General features: G+C 50.9%; 1 protein-coding gene across 1 annotated transcript in view; it reads right to left on the minus strand.

Annotated features, from left to right (window-relative positions):
* WDR62 (WD repeat domain 62) overlaps window positions 1–14075 on the minus strand; it is a 51104-nt gene that overhangs the window by 5442 nt on the left and 31587 nt on the right. Inside the window, exons 14-24 of the mRNA XM_040253113.1 lie at window positions 11420–11487; window positions 11217–11338; window positions 10410–10485; window positions 9020–9131; window positions 8696–8759; window positions 7860–7985; window positions 6159–6292; window positions 3895–3947; window positions 2497–2715; window positions 543–670; window positions 144–247 (exon numbers count right to left, since the gene is read on the minus strand). Of these exons, the coding sequence (XP_040109047.1) occupies window positions 144–247; window positions 543–670; window positions 2497–2715; window positions 3895–3947; window positions 6159–6292; window positions 7860–7985; window positions 8696–8759; window positions 9020–9131; window positions 10410–10485; window positions 11217–11338; window positions 11420–11487 (1206 nt within the window). The remainder of the gene's footprint in view (window positions 1–143; window positions 248–542; window positions 671–2496; window positions 2716–3894; window positions 3948–6158; window positions 6293–7859; window positions 7986–8695; window positions 8760–9019; window positions 9132–10409; window positions 10486–11216; window positions 11339–11419; window positions 11488–14075) is intronic.

Consider the following 14075-nt stretch of genomic DNA (forward strand, 5'->3'; position numbering starts at 1 on the left):
GGTGAAGACAGCAGGGATGATGTCTGTCTCTATGACAGACTCTGAGCTTCAGGAAGACTGGGTCACAGTCACCATCAGTGCCCAGAAAGGGCTCTGGCCAGATGAAGAGATGACTGCAAGGTGTCCTGCTGGTGCTCACTCACCCTCAGGTGGACTCCGGTCCTTCGAGCTGATTGAGGGGACCGGGAGGAAGGGGTCCCCTTGCTGGTCTCCACGCGCCTCCACTACCTCCTCCGTGCAGTACTCACTGCATGCCGGGGGTGAGGGATGGGTAGGGAGAGGGAGAAATGGCACTGGTTAGTAAACACCTGGCCCCTACCCAGAAGCCCTGGGTATCTGCACCTGCTCCCGCTGGGAGCACAGCCTCGCCTCTCCTGCCGGCACCAAAGGCGGCCTCCATGCACCTCCTCTTGGAACCAGGGAAACAGATTGCAGCCTCAGCCCTCTGCCTCCCTCCCTCAGGCCCACTGGGACAGCGGAGCGCAGTTCTTCCAGGGTGTGCCTACTAGTCGAGGCTTCCTCTCTCCAACTAAGGAACTCACCTGTCCCTCCCTGTGACTGTCACCTCTGTCTCCGGGGGGCAGGTGATGAGCTCGCTGGCCTCAGAAGACTCCTGCTGTGGGGGTGACAAGGAAGGGTGCCCGCAGCCATCCTCCTGGGGACTCTCAGACTGTGGGTGAAGACAGCGCAGCCTCAGAGGCAGCCGTGAGCCCTGGGCCCATGTCAGCTGCAAGGCCTGCCACCCACACCGGTGGCGACGGGAAGGATGGCAGGCCTCACTGTCGGATGCTCCCTGTGAGGCAAGACCTGGGCGGGGCCGTACTGAGCTTGTACTGAGCTTGCTTTCTGCTGCTCCTCCATTTCATCAGCCCCTTTACAGATAAGGAATAGGTATGGCTCCCCCCCCCCCATAAGAGTCTATTCATATGAAGTTCAAGAACAGGCAAACCAATCCATGGGGACAGAGGTCAGCATGCTGGTGACTTCACTGAGGGTACTGACTCCACGGGCAGAGGGGTCCTCCAAGATTAAGAGGCAGAAAATGCTCTACATACTTTGACTTAGGGGGTGGATACGTAAGTGTGTACACAGGTATTCAGCAAACTGTGGTTTTATGATCTGTGCACCTAATTGTACTTATATTATGCCACATAAGAAAACTTACGTTGTTGTTAAGTTGCTAAGTCGGGTCTGACTCTTTGTGACCCCATGGACCACAGCCCACCAGGCTCCTCTGTCCTTCACTATCTCCTGGAGCTTGCTCAAACTCACATCCATTAAGTCAGTGATGCTATCTAACCATTTCTTCCTCTGCTGCCCCCATCTTTCCTCCTGCCCTCAGTCTTTCCCAGCATCAGGGTCTTTTCCAATGAGTTGGCTCTTTGTATCTGGTGGCCAAAGTACTGAAGCTTTAGCTTCAGGATCAGAAAACTTACATAAGAAAACTTATATCAAAAAAGAATTTTGTTTGGAAAATAATAGAATAAGATCTAAAGATGTGTTAGCACCTTTTTGGGCCCAGACTCTGTTTATGGCCCTGGATAACTGTAAAAGCCCTCTGAGGGCTTCTTTTTTTAATGACCATTTTAAACTTTTTTTAAAAAATTATTTTTTGGTCTTGTCCCACAGCATGTGAGATCTTAGTTCCCTGATCAGGGATCAAACCTGTGCCCCCTACTTTGGAAGTGTGGAGTCTTTTTTAAGATATTGTTTTGTTTTTATTTATTTGGCTGTGCTGGGTCTTTGCTGCAGTGTGAGAGATCCTTAGTTGCAACATGTGGGATTTAGTTCCCTGACCAGGGATTGAACCCTTATCCCTTGCATTGTGAGCCTGAAAGACATCTTAGCCACTGGACCACCACGGAAGTCCCTTGAAGTGTGGAATCTTAACCACTGGACTGCCAGGAAAGTCCCTATGACCATTTCAAAAAATGACTTTTTGATATCCTTTTTCTTGGTCATCTTTTTTTTTTGTCTTTTTTGAAATGATCGTTATTTTTTAAAACCAAAGACCAGAGAATTGAGAATCAAGCCTTGCTGCAAGTTACATAGCCAGGAGTGGGTAGGCCCAGGGCACCACCTGCTCAAACGCCCTCCACTCAGGTACAGGCCTGCCCTTGGGCCCAAGCTCTGACCCCCAAGCGAGCGCCTCCCTGACTCTTGGTCTGCTCTGGACGCCTCCCTGTGCACCAGGCCCAGGGCTCATCCACCTGCTCACTGCTGTCTCGTTGCCCTCTCACATCCCTGGAGTGGCGTCTGCCTGCTAAGTCGCTTCAGTCTTGTCTGACTCTTCGTAATCCTATGGACTATAGCCCACCAGGCTCCTCTGTCCAAGGGATTCTCCAGGCAAGAATACTGGAGAGGGTTGCCATGCCCTTCTCCTAGAGTGGGATGGCCAACCTTATTTTCAAAATGCACGCGCGCTGAGGCCCCAGGTCCTCGACTGGCGGTCGTGGTATGTATGCTATGGGTGGGGCTGGGGCCAGCAGTCCATACCTCGCTCAGCAGGCCTGCCAGTCTCTGTGACTCCATCGCATCCACGACAGAATCCTCCAGGCTCTCGGGCTTCATGGGGGTGAAGTAGCAGTCCAGGTCCCTGGCATCCAGGATGGTCTTAAGAGGCTCCTGGTCAGCCCGCTCTGCCCAGCGGCCATGCGGCTGGTAGCTGCGCTTGGCATGGAAGGCTGTGCTGTCTGCTGCGTCATCATCTCCTAGCTGAGGGGACAAGGGGATGCTCAGGCAGCTGGCCAAGTGCTCGCCAATTCCAGTGAGGGTGAGGAACACTGCACAGCCCCTCTTCTAGCCTTGTGGCTTTAAACCTCACTCAGAAACAACTTGCAGGTATCTGTCTCCAGCAGAACCTTGCTATTTTTTTTTTGCCATATCACGTGGCTTGTGGGATTTTAGTTCCCTGACCAGGGATCGAACCTGCACCCCCTGCAGTGGTGGCACAGGAGTCTTAACCACTGGACTGCTCAGGAAGTCCCGAACCTAGCTCTAAACTTCAGAAGTCCTCATGCAACTGCTCCCCATCTCCACATAGATGTTTAGCAAACTTTCAGAGCAAACATGTTGAAGACAACTGACCCTTCCGTCTAAACCAACTCAACCTAAAGTCTTCTATCTCAGTGATTCTTTCCAGCTACTCAGGCCCCAAACCTTCAGGTCCTCTTTCTTCCTCTTATTCTGTCCCTCACACTTCACATTTCTGCAACTCTGCCACTCAAACACACCCAAGATATGTACACTTCTCTTCTCTGCCGCTTCCCTGATCCTGCTTACCACTGCCTCCTACTAAGACTTGCTTGGCAGACAGTGGAAGGGTGAGTGCTTGAGAACCTGGGCTCTGGAGCCAGCCTTCTAGGGTCAATCCCACCTTCTCTAATTCCTAGCTGTGTGACCGCTTTGGGCCTCAGTTTCCTATCTGTGAAATAACAGGGGATATGAAAAGCCCAGACATCAATGATGATTAAATAATACATATAAAAGACTCAACAGAACCTGTACAGAGCAAGTGTGCTGTGAATAATTGTTATTGTTGTTTTAGTCGCTAAGTTGTGTCTAACTCTTTGTGACCCCATGGACTGTAACCCACCAGGCTCTTCTGTCCATGGGATTTCCCAGGTAAGACTACTGGAGTAGGTTACCATTTCCCTCTCCAGGGGATTTCCCGACCCAGGGGTCAAACCTGTGTCTCCTGCCTTGGCAGGTGGTTTCTTTACCACTGAGGCACCAGGCTAGGCATGCAGTAAATACCTGTGGCATGAATGAAGGGCTGTCTAATCAGAGACTGACACCATGATAACGATTCTCCGTGGGAAGTAAAGACATGAAGGGGGAAAGGCACCTGTACTTTGTTAGACTCTAAGTGTCCCGCTCCCCAGGCAGACTCACCAGCCGCTTCGCCCAGAGCGGCAGCTTGCCGTTGGTCAGCAGGCACTGAGGATCTGAAGAGACACAGAACATCCATGAAAACAGAATACACAAGTCAAGAGACCACAACATAAAGAGGCAGCTCTCCAGAGACCACACAGGAAACGACACATCCAAAGATGGCTGGCCTCACTAGCTGTCGGGGAAAGGCACATTTGTTTTAAAGAGTTCTTTTTTGATGAGGACCATTTTTAAAGTCTTTACTGAATTTGTTAACAATATTGCTTCTGCTGTCTACATTCCGTTTCTTTTTGGATGTGAGGCACGTGGGATCTTAAGTCCCCAACCAAGGATCAAATCCACATTCCCTGCCTTGGGACGCGAAGTCTTCACCACTGGACTGCCGGGGAAGTCTCACGGGAAATGCAAATTTAAACAATGGGATACATTTTCCCCACGCACACTAAATCGCTTCAGTGGTGTCCAACTTTTTGTGACCCTATGGACCATACTCCTCTGTCTGTGGGATTCTCCAGGCATGAATACTGGAGTGGGTTGCCATTTCCTCCTCCAGGGGATCTTCCTGACCCAGGGATCGACCCGCATCTCTTACGTCTCCTGCATTAGTAGGCAGGTTCTTTACCACTAGCTTAAGATTGACCAAAATTAAAAGGCTTCAAACTATCAAGTATTGGCAAAAGTATGAGGAAATAGCGGGCTTAATACTGACTGCTGGCTGGGGCCGTCACTGGATTTGGAGGGCCTTGGGGTTATCTTTTAAAATAAGAAGTGTATTAATCCTGGGATCCAGCAGCGCCTGTCCTTGAATTCTGTCCTAGAGAAACACCCTCACAGATGGCCAAGGAGGTGGCACTGGGCGGGGGGTGGGTGGTCAGCACAGCCTCATTCACAACAGTGTCAAGTCAGAAAACACCCAAATGCGGGAGAAGGCTCAAGAGGGGCTATATGTATACATATAGCTGATTCAGTGTTGTACAGCAGAAACTAACACAATGTTGTAAAGTAATTATACTCCAATAAAAAAATAAGAGTAAATAAATAAAGCTAAAAAGAAAAAAGAAAATACCTCGGTGAGCGAAAAAAAGACACAGAAGAATATCTGCAGTCTAACATAATTTGTAGACATAGATGCTCCCCGTATATATTATGTATATTAATGTTCAGAAGAAGGCCTGAAAGGATCCACACCAAAATCCTAAGAGTGGCCATCTTGGAAGAGACGTTGGACTGGATGTGAGGGTGGTGACAAAAAGAATGAGCTTACTGTCTAGTTTTTTCCCCAGGTTGAATTCTCACATGGCTGCTGCCTACCAATCAGCCATCCAGGGGGCCCCTGCCTGTTTCCTCCCTGTTGGCAGAGCCCACCAGCTTCACTAAGAGCACATGGGCTAGCCACCATTCCCAACTTCTCTCACAGCTGGGGCTATCATGGCCAACATGACCAGCAAGAAGCCTGCAGGGGGTTCTGGGAAAGAAGAAGCCCCATAAAGGCGATTCTAGGAGGGAATGTCCTCTTCAGTCATGTCTCTGATGGCTGGAACTTCAGCAGCCATCTTGCAACATGAGGGCTGAAGCCAAGGCAATATGCAAGGAGGCAGGAATTCATGGAGGGCCTGGCCTCTCATAAACTCGCTGAGCCACTTCTCTCCCTTCTGCCTGAACAGGAGAATCTGGTTTGTCTTCTGGCTAACATCACCCTGTTTTTCCCCTGGGACAGCCCCTTACACTCACCCCTGGCCTTTGATCACATAGTTCAAGTGGAGCTGACTAAAGCCTCTGCCCTCAGCAATGATCACACGACTCAGGGCTGGCCAATCACAGTGGCTGGATCAGAAACGGGCTGGTGACATAGCAGGAACATAAGTCATGAGCAGAGGACTCCAAACTGTTGGGGAAGAGGTGTTTTCTTCTCTACAGTGTTATAACCTTGAGTTGCTAGGGATACTCTGCCCCTTTAACAGGGAGAGTCTGCCTGAGAGCAAAGTCAACACAGAGAAAAGCAGAGCCAAGAGATGGAGAAACATCTATTTTTTAACGTCACCTGACTACCAGGATCCAGCTATGCCTGAACCCATACTCTCAAAGTGTCCATTACAGGAACCTCTTTCTAAATTAAGCCAGTGAGAGTCTAGTTGCTATGACCCTGAAAGAGTCCTGACTGATGTGATTATTGAGTTTCAATATGTGTCAGGCTGTGAAAGTAGTGGCCAAAACCCAGCAATGATCCCTCTGCTGAGAGTTCAAAATAGGGCCCCTTTCCCAACCTGGATCCAAGCTCTCCTTGGATGGGGTCTTCAGCAACTCTTCAGATTCACACTCTTCCTCCAGCTCATCCTCCGTCTGCTCTCCAGGGCTCAGGGAGCAAATCTCACTAGGCACAGATGCATATATCTCCTGCCTGAAGACAAGAAAAAGGATGGCAGGAGAGAAACACAGGTAAATGGGGTGGGAAGAGGGGACCTGCCTAGGGCTGGGTCCGTAAGAACACACTCTTGGCTTCTGGTCAACACGGGGCTGGGAGATCTCACCTGCTACCACCCCTCTGCTAGAAACATACTGTCACGATAAATGACATGTAACAAAGGCTGGCCTGGAGAAGGAAATGGCAACCCACTCCAGTACTCTTGCCAGGAAAATTCCATGGACAGAGGAGACTGGCGGGTTACAGTCCATGGGGTCGCAAAAGAGTTGGACATGACTTAGCAACTAGAAACAACAAAGGTTGGGCTCAAAAAATAAGACAAACTCTTCAAGGCCCACAGCAATGGAATCGAAAGCAAAGCAGATGGTAGGGCATGAGTCCTGAGCTGCTGGCTTCTGTCCCAGAAAGCAGGGTTAGCAATGAGATTTTAGTTTCAAGGGCCAAAGAGCTGTCCACTCCCTTGGTGCCTAGATCTGCAGCACCTCAAGATGACCGCAGAAAATGAGGCTATGTCAGGCCTGGTTCCCAGGGGGAGGCAATGGCAAAACCTCAAGACAGAGAGAGACGACCTCCCTGGTGGTCGAGTGGTTAAGAATCCACCTGCCAATGCAGGGGACAGGGGTTCCAGTCTGGGAAGATCCCCTACACGGTGGGGCAACTAAGCCTGTGCACCACCAACTCCTGAAGCCCACACACCTAGAGCCTGTGCTCTGCAACAGGAGATGCCACTGCAATAAGAAGCCGTGTGTACCTCAAGGAAGAGCATCCCCAGGTCACTACAACTAGAGAAAGCCCATGCGTAACAATGAAGACCCAGAGCAGCCAAAAATAAATAAATGAAAAAAAAAAAAAAAAAAAAAGAAAAAGAGAAAGAGAGAGGGACAGCTCCAGGGACAGGAGAGAAGAAAATTTAAAACCTCCCACTCCAAGGGAAACTTCCAAACCAAAATCCCAAATCAAAGACCAGAATAGGAATTCACTCCAAATAAAACTGGTCTTGGAACTTAAAAGACTTAAGAAATAGGTTTAGGAAACTCAGGGATATAAGTGAAAGAACAACTTCCATTTAAAAATTAAGAAGACATCTCTGCTCTCCTGGACCCTTCCCTGACCTCCTCCCTCTGCACCAAGGGCTGGGTCGGGGGCCTCCTCTAGTCCCCACAGCCCCAAGGCTCCACACCAGAGTGCTCACAGGCTCTCCTAGCACTTGTGTTTTTACACCTCAAAACCTTTCTCATGTGTGTTACTATAACTTTGTATTCAAAAGTCCATTTCCCAGAGAATACATGCAAAAATATAGCTGATTCACTTCCACTATATAACAGAAACTAATGCAACATGGTAAAAACAACTATATCCCAATAAATGAAAACAAAAACCAAAACCCCACAAAGTTCATCTCCTCTTCGAGGCCCTGAGGGCACAAGGGGCAGGGTCTGGGGCCTGGGGCTCTCCAGGCTCTGCCTGTGTCCACAGCCTCACTCCCCACGGGGGCTGGGGCAAGAAGACAGCCTCTGGTGAATGGATAGGAGGCTGCCAGGACCTGGGGTGGCCACTCCACGTGCCGTCCTTCGTGTTCTGCTGCTGCTGCTCCCGGTGGTCGATCTCCAGCAAGTGCTGCTTCATGCAGCTGGTGATCTCGGGGCCCAGGTGCCAGATGAAGACACAGCTGCAGAGGCCAAGGAGAGATGTGGAAGGAGGAGGAACGGTGAACACAGAAGTCATCCGACCCTGGAGCCACCTGCGTCACCATAGCCAAGACCCTACTCCCTGGCCTGGAAAATAGCTCCCATCAGCTCAGTGCAGGTCTACACCATGGTGGGGTCCAGGGCCCCCAGTAAACCAACGCTGCTCTGAAGACCTCAAGACCCACGGAAGACAGCCATGAGGGAGGGTAGTAAATCGAACAGAGTGACGAAAGGGACACCCTAGGACACCAACCAGGTGCTAAGGAACTGACACGTCATCTCATTTGACTCTCACCTATGATTCTCAAGGTAGATGCGGTCATCTCTCTCTCTTTTTTTTGGCCCCACCATGCAGCATGCAAGATATTAGTTCTCTGAATAGGGATCGAACCCCCTGCCCCCTGCCATGGAAGCTTGAAGTCTTAACCACTGGACCACCAGGGAAGTCTCGGGCTCATCTCTCTTTTACAGAGGTTCAGAGAGGGGAAATGACCTGCTCAGGGTCACAAGTAAGCAGATCTAGATTTGAACTCAGGGCTTGGCACACTGTCCAGCGAGAGTAAGCTGGCACGCTCAGAGTTCCAGCTGTGGGCACCGGGCTCTAGTGTCTGAGCCCTGGCTCTCCCCATAGGATAGGTCTCACCCACTCCCAGAGGGAGGCCCTGCCGGGCAGCCTCCAGGCCTTTCCCACCTGTCTCCGGACACGGTGATCAAGTGACGGCAATCATAGGTGAACTTCATGCCAGTGACAATTTCTGCAAGTAGAGCAGAGAAGCTGCATTGGTCTTTTTCACTTATTTATTTGACTGCACTGGGTCTTAGCTGCAGCATGTGGGATCTTTAATCTTCATTGTGGGATCTAGCTCCCCAACCAGGGATCGAACCCCGGCCCTCAGCATTGGGAATAGGGAGTTTTAACTACTGGACCACCAAGGAAGTCCTGCACTGGCCTTCTGAGCTAGAAGGCTGGGTGAGGGCAGGTGGGAAGGGGTCCCAAGCAGAGAGGCACACCCACCTGAATGGCCAAACATCTTGGCAACACACTCGCCTGAGTAGAAGTCAATCACTGAGATGCTTTTGTCAGAGCAGCTTGTGGCCAGGAAGGTGCCGGAGGGGTCCACGTGGACCTGCCGAGAAGAGCGCCCACGTGACACTGGGGTGGCCTCCTTCTTCCCAGAGGCCAGGGTCTCAGTATCACAGCCCCACTGACCAAGGACCCCCTTGTGCTGGGCGCTAGGTACGTGGACTCATCCCAAGTTAGCCTCACGACACACCCCATGGTAGGCAGAAGCTCCTGTCCCCATTTCACAGGTAAAGAAATTAACCACCACCACAATGGTACTAATGGCGGCCAGGCCCTGTGCTAAGTACTGTAAGTATGTGGATTTATTTCCCCCACAGACCCCTGTGATAGAGGCTTAAAAAAAGTTTTTTTAAAATCCTAATTAAATTTGTTACAATATTGCTTCCGTTTTATGTTTTGGTTTTTTGGCCATGATACATGTAGGATCTTAGCTCTCTAATCAGGGGTTGAACCTGCCCCCTGCACTAGAAGACAAAGTCTCAGCTTTTGGACCTCTGGAGAGGTTCCTATAGAGGCTATTTTTATTTGCATTTCAGAGATGATGAAACAGGATTGAGAGGAGATGACATTTGCCCAAGGTCACAGACAGCCTGAGGCAGAAGTTTAAGAGGATCTGACTCTGGAGAATTTTAACAACTCCCCTAGTCCAGAGACTCTTGAGAAGGTTCCCACCTCATCCTGGATAACACAGGCAGGGGTTAAAATTTGAAGAGGGACCCCAGACCTCTCTGATTCTTCCCACCACACTCTATTGCCACTCAAATGGAAACCACTTAAATGTGCCCGCTTGGGCAAAGTGGCTCAGTTGTGTCTGACTCTTTATGACCCCATGGACTATATAGTCCGTGGTATTCTCCAGGCCAGGATACTGGAGTGGGTAGCCGTTCCCTTCTCCAGGAGATCTTCCCAACCCAGGGATTGAACCCAGGTCTCCCGCATTGCAGGAGGATTCTTTACCAGCTGAGCCACCAGGGAAGCCCAAGAATACTGGAGTGGGTAGCCTATCCCTTCTCCAGCAGATCTTCCCAACCCGGGAATCAAAGCAGGGTCTCCTGTATTGCAGGCAGATTATTTACCAGCTGAGCTACCAGGGACACCCCCACTTGGGGAAGGGTTCAGTAAATAAATGTAGAGCTGCTGGGGCCACTCCTGGCTCCCAAGCATCCTTAGTCAGCCAGGCCTGAGTGGATGCTGGCCAGCATATGATCCATTGATCCCATGCCCAGGAGGACCCATATTTCAGATGGCTCAACAGGGTAGGAAACAGACAGGGGCGTGTGTGTGTCTGGGTGTGCTTTCAGCCAGGGCCCCAGTTCCTTACCTTCAGCAGGGACCCATCATCACCCTGGGAGCCCTTGTAGCACTTCTTCTGCTTCCCGTTCACGGTGTTGTAGACTCTGGAAGGTGAGGGCAGGAGTGGCTAACATGGCCCCACCCACACCCCTTCTCGTTCCACCCTTACCTGCTGCCCTCCTCTCCCTGGGAAGCCCCCAGTACCTCTTTTCCTCCGCTGCCTAGATTGAAACCTTGTATCAGGGAATGGGACCCTGTCTCAGGCTGAGGTCACGGAGGTTATGTCTGGCACCCAATTTGAATAAGCAAATGTAGGGGAAGGAGAATCTCTTTGGACATGCTTATTCCTCCATATCCTTCCCAGTCTAAGCTCGGATATCCCTTCCTGTGAGCCCTGCTTGAGCCCCAGGTGGGATGGATGTCCTCCCAGGGTCCCCCAAAGCCTCTGGGCTCTCCTCATCCCAGCCCTGACCACTCCATGCTGTCACTGTCTGTCTGTCCTCCCCTGCGCTCCACGGAGGCAGGGCTAGGGACTCTCTCTCTCTTCCCCGCAGACAGGGTGAAGAAACGAGGGTGAATGGTTTATGAGCCATGCCAGCACCTCTTGGTTACCCCATGCAGGCTCCTGAGAGCCAGGGAACCCACTGTTGACCTGGAGACAAGGCCTGGGTGAGCCCAGCTCCTAAGAAACACCCACTGGGTCCCTCCACTCCACCCAGCTTCTCAGGGACTGATAGGCAGGGGAGGAAAACTCATGAGAAGACAGACCCACAAAGGCCCTGCCCAGAGACCAGCCAAGGCCAGGGCAACCGAGCTGCCCAGGGCAGCTCCTCACCTCACATTGCGGTCCTGGCAGGCCACGGCCACGTACTTCTGGGTAATGTCGATGTCCATGTCATACAAGGTAGTCTTCTCAGCCACGTGGTGGGTACGGACAAAGTGCAGTCCATCCGAGGCCTGGCAGGGCAGATGGGATTTTCAGAGGACACCCCCGAGGAGCCCCCACATCCAGCCCCCAAGGAGGCCACCCCACTCTACCCGCTGGGCACTGCGGAAGTAGATGCTCTTGTCGGCGCCACAGCTGATCATCTGGATGTCTCTGTTGCCTGGAGGAGGAGGCCGTCATGAGGTAGGGCTGGGCCCCTCTGAGCCCAACTAGGGCTAGGGATCCTAGCTAGGGAACCCTACCATAAGGGAACTCTGCTGGGCATCACAGAGGGCATCCTGGAGGAGGTGACAGGAGTGCTGGCAGGTGGGAGGACTCTGTAAGCTGTGAGCCATGTGCGTGAAGGGGTATGGACGGTGCAGTGGGCAAGGCAGGCCTCTGCAGAGCAAGAGCATACATGGAAACAGGCCAGGGTATAGCAGGGGCACCAGGCTTAATCTGGGATTCGGAAAAGTGACTCAAGCCACAGAGTGGAGACATGACTGAAGCAGGCAGCAAGAGGAGACAGGCAGACTGCTGGGAGGCTCATGCCATCAAGAACGATCAGAGGGACTTCCCCAGTGGCCCAGTGGGTAAGAATCTGCCTGCCAATGCAGGGGACACGGGTTTGATCCCTGGTCCAGGAAGATTTCACATGCAACTAAGCCTGTCCGCCACAACTACTGATGCCCATGTGTCACAACTAATGCTAACCATGCATCACAACTAACGATGCCCATGCACTCTAGAGCCCGTGCTTTGCAGCAAGGGAAGCCACCACAGTAAGAAGGTTGTGTGCCACAAGGAAGAGCAGCCACCAGTTGCTGCAACTAGAGAAAGCCCGCATAGCAATGAAGACCCAGCTCAGCCACGAATGATAATATAAAAAAGAATGATCAGAATATCCGTACAGGGACTCCCTTGGCTATCCAGTGGTTAGGACTCCACGTTTCCACTGCAGGGGACTTGGGTTCAGTCCCTGGTCAGGGAACTAAGATCTCACAAGCCGTGTGGCACAGCCAAAAAAGAAAAAAATCCACATAGATCCCAGGCCAAGCCCTATGCCACTTAAGCCTCCCCCTCCTGACTGTCACCAGCCACATTTTTGCAAATGTGAATGAACTAGGGGCTCAGAGTTACACAGTCCTTGTCCCAGGGTGCAGAGAGTCAGGACCAGGCCAGGGCTGATCCAGGCATCCTCTGGTTATTAAACACTGTGCTCGGAAGCCAAGCTTTCTCTTCCAAGTCTCAGCTTCCTGTCTGTTCAATGAGCCTGTGTCAGCCACTGCCCCGTGGAGTGGCATTGAAGCCCCTGGGACAGTGGCTGCCACCTGGTAGGTACTATCGATGTTCTTGCTTTTAGGCTTCTCTCTTTATAGAAGAGGAATAATCAGAGCACAACTACCTCACAGAGTTGTGGTGATGATGAAAAGACAGAACGAATATAAAACATGTAGAGCCTTGGTACAATGGATGCTGCTCCTTTGTGAGAGGACATTTGCAAGCTCCCAGGCCTGACATTAAAGCTAAACTGTTACTCAAGTGGGAGTCATGGTCTTAGAAGGGAGAGAGCCGTGTGTGTGGGAGGGACCCAGAGAGGGCCTGGAAGTTACTGGTAATGTTTTGCTTCCTAACCTGGGGTGGAGATTCTACGTGTTTAGCAAGATTAGGACCAGGATCAATCAGAACAGTCTCTAGCTAAAAACAAGGGGTGTGTCTAGTTCAGGCCTACCGACCGTGAACTTTGATGTGGATATTCATTGTATTATGCTATAAACTATTCACAGATTTTCTGTTCACTTTTTGGAATATATGATTCAAAGAAGAGAGTTCAAAGACTGACATTCTTTAGCTGGGTAGCTTCAGACAGTTTCCGGTTGGCTGGTGCCCAGTTAATACAAATCATCAATGTTTCGAGCACAATGCCCAGGTGAGCCAGCTCAGCTACAGTGGGGCTCACAGGAGCTGAGTTTAGGATGCCCATCCTCTCACACCGCCTGGGGCTTTAACAGAGGTCCACACTGTCAGAAGGACCGACTCGTGGGTCACCCTCTTGGCCAGTTGTCACCTCTCTTGGATTTAGACCATTCATTAAAGCTAAGGTCACTGCTGGGCACAGCACAAGATTTACTGATCTATTCTACCTACGTCTCCCCTGTGGAATGGGATGGTCTAAACAGTTTTTTTAAGGCTATCTGAGAAAGTTGAGCTGATCAGCATTTGTTAAGTCCTTACAAAGAGATGCAGGTTTGATCCCCGGGTCAGGAAGATTCCCTGGAATAGGAAATGGCAACCCACTCCATTATACTTGCCTGGAAAATTCCAGGGACAGAGGAGCCTGGCAGGTTATAGTCCATGGGGTCGCAAAGAGCTGGACATGACTGAGCGACTGTACATACACACACACACACACCCACACACACACATCACAACACAGCAAACACTGTTAGCCTGTTTTTGCTCAGGTCCCACCCACCTTAGACAGAAACAGGGCAGAAAGTGGGGAAGACCAAGGGACACATTCTCAGCCACAAGATTATATGTACAAAACTCTTCCTAGTCAAGAACATGGAGCACAGGGATGTATTCTCTCCATAAATGGATTCTTCTTGAATATAGTTTTGAATATGTTCTTGGGTTCTGATCATTTAAACTCCTACAAGGGCCTGCTTCCCCTCCTCTTGGAATCCCTTAGGGCCAGGGATCTCCAAACTGAATCTTTCCAGTCTTGGAGGGATCCCTTCAATTGCCTGTTTGAGTGAGGGCTTT

Source organism: Oryx dammah, unplaced genomic scaffold (assembly GCF_014754425.2).
Source record: "Oryx dammah isolate SB20612 unplaced genomic scaffold, SCBI_Odam_1.1 HiC_scaffold_13, whole genome shotgun sequence".
NCBI classification, from domain to species: Eukaryota; Metazoa; Chordata; class Mammalia; order Artiodactyla; family Bovidae; genus Oryx; species Oryx dammah.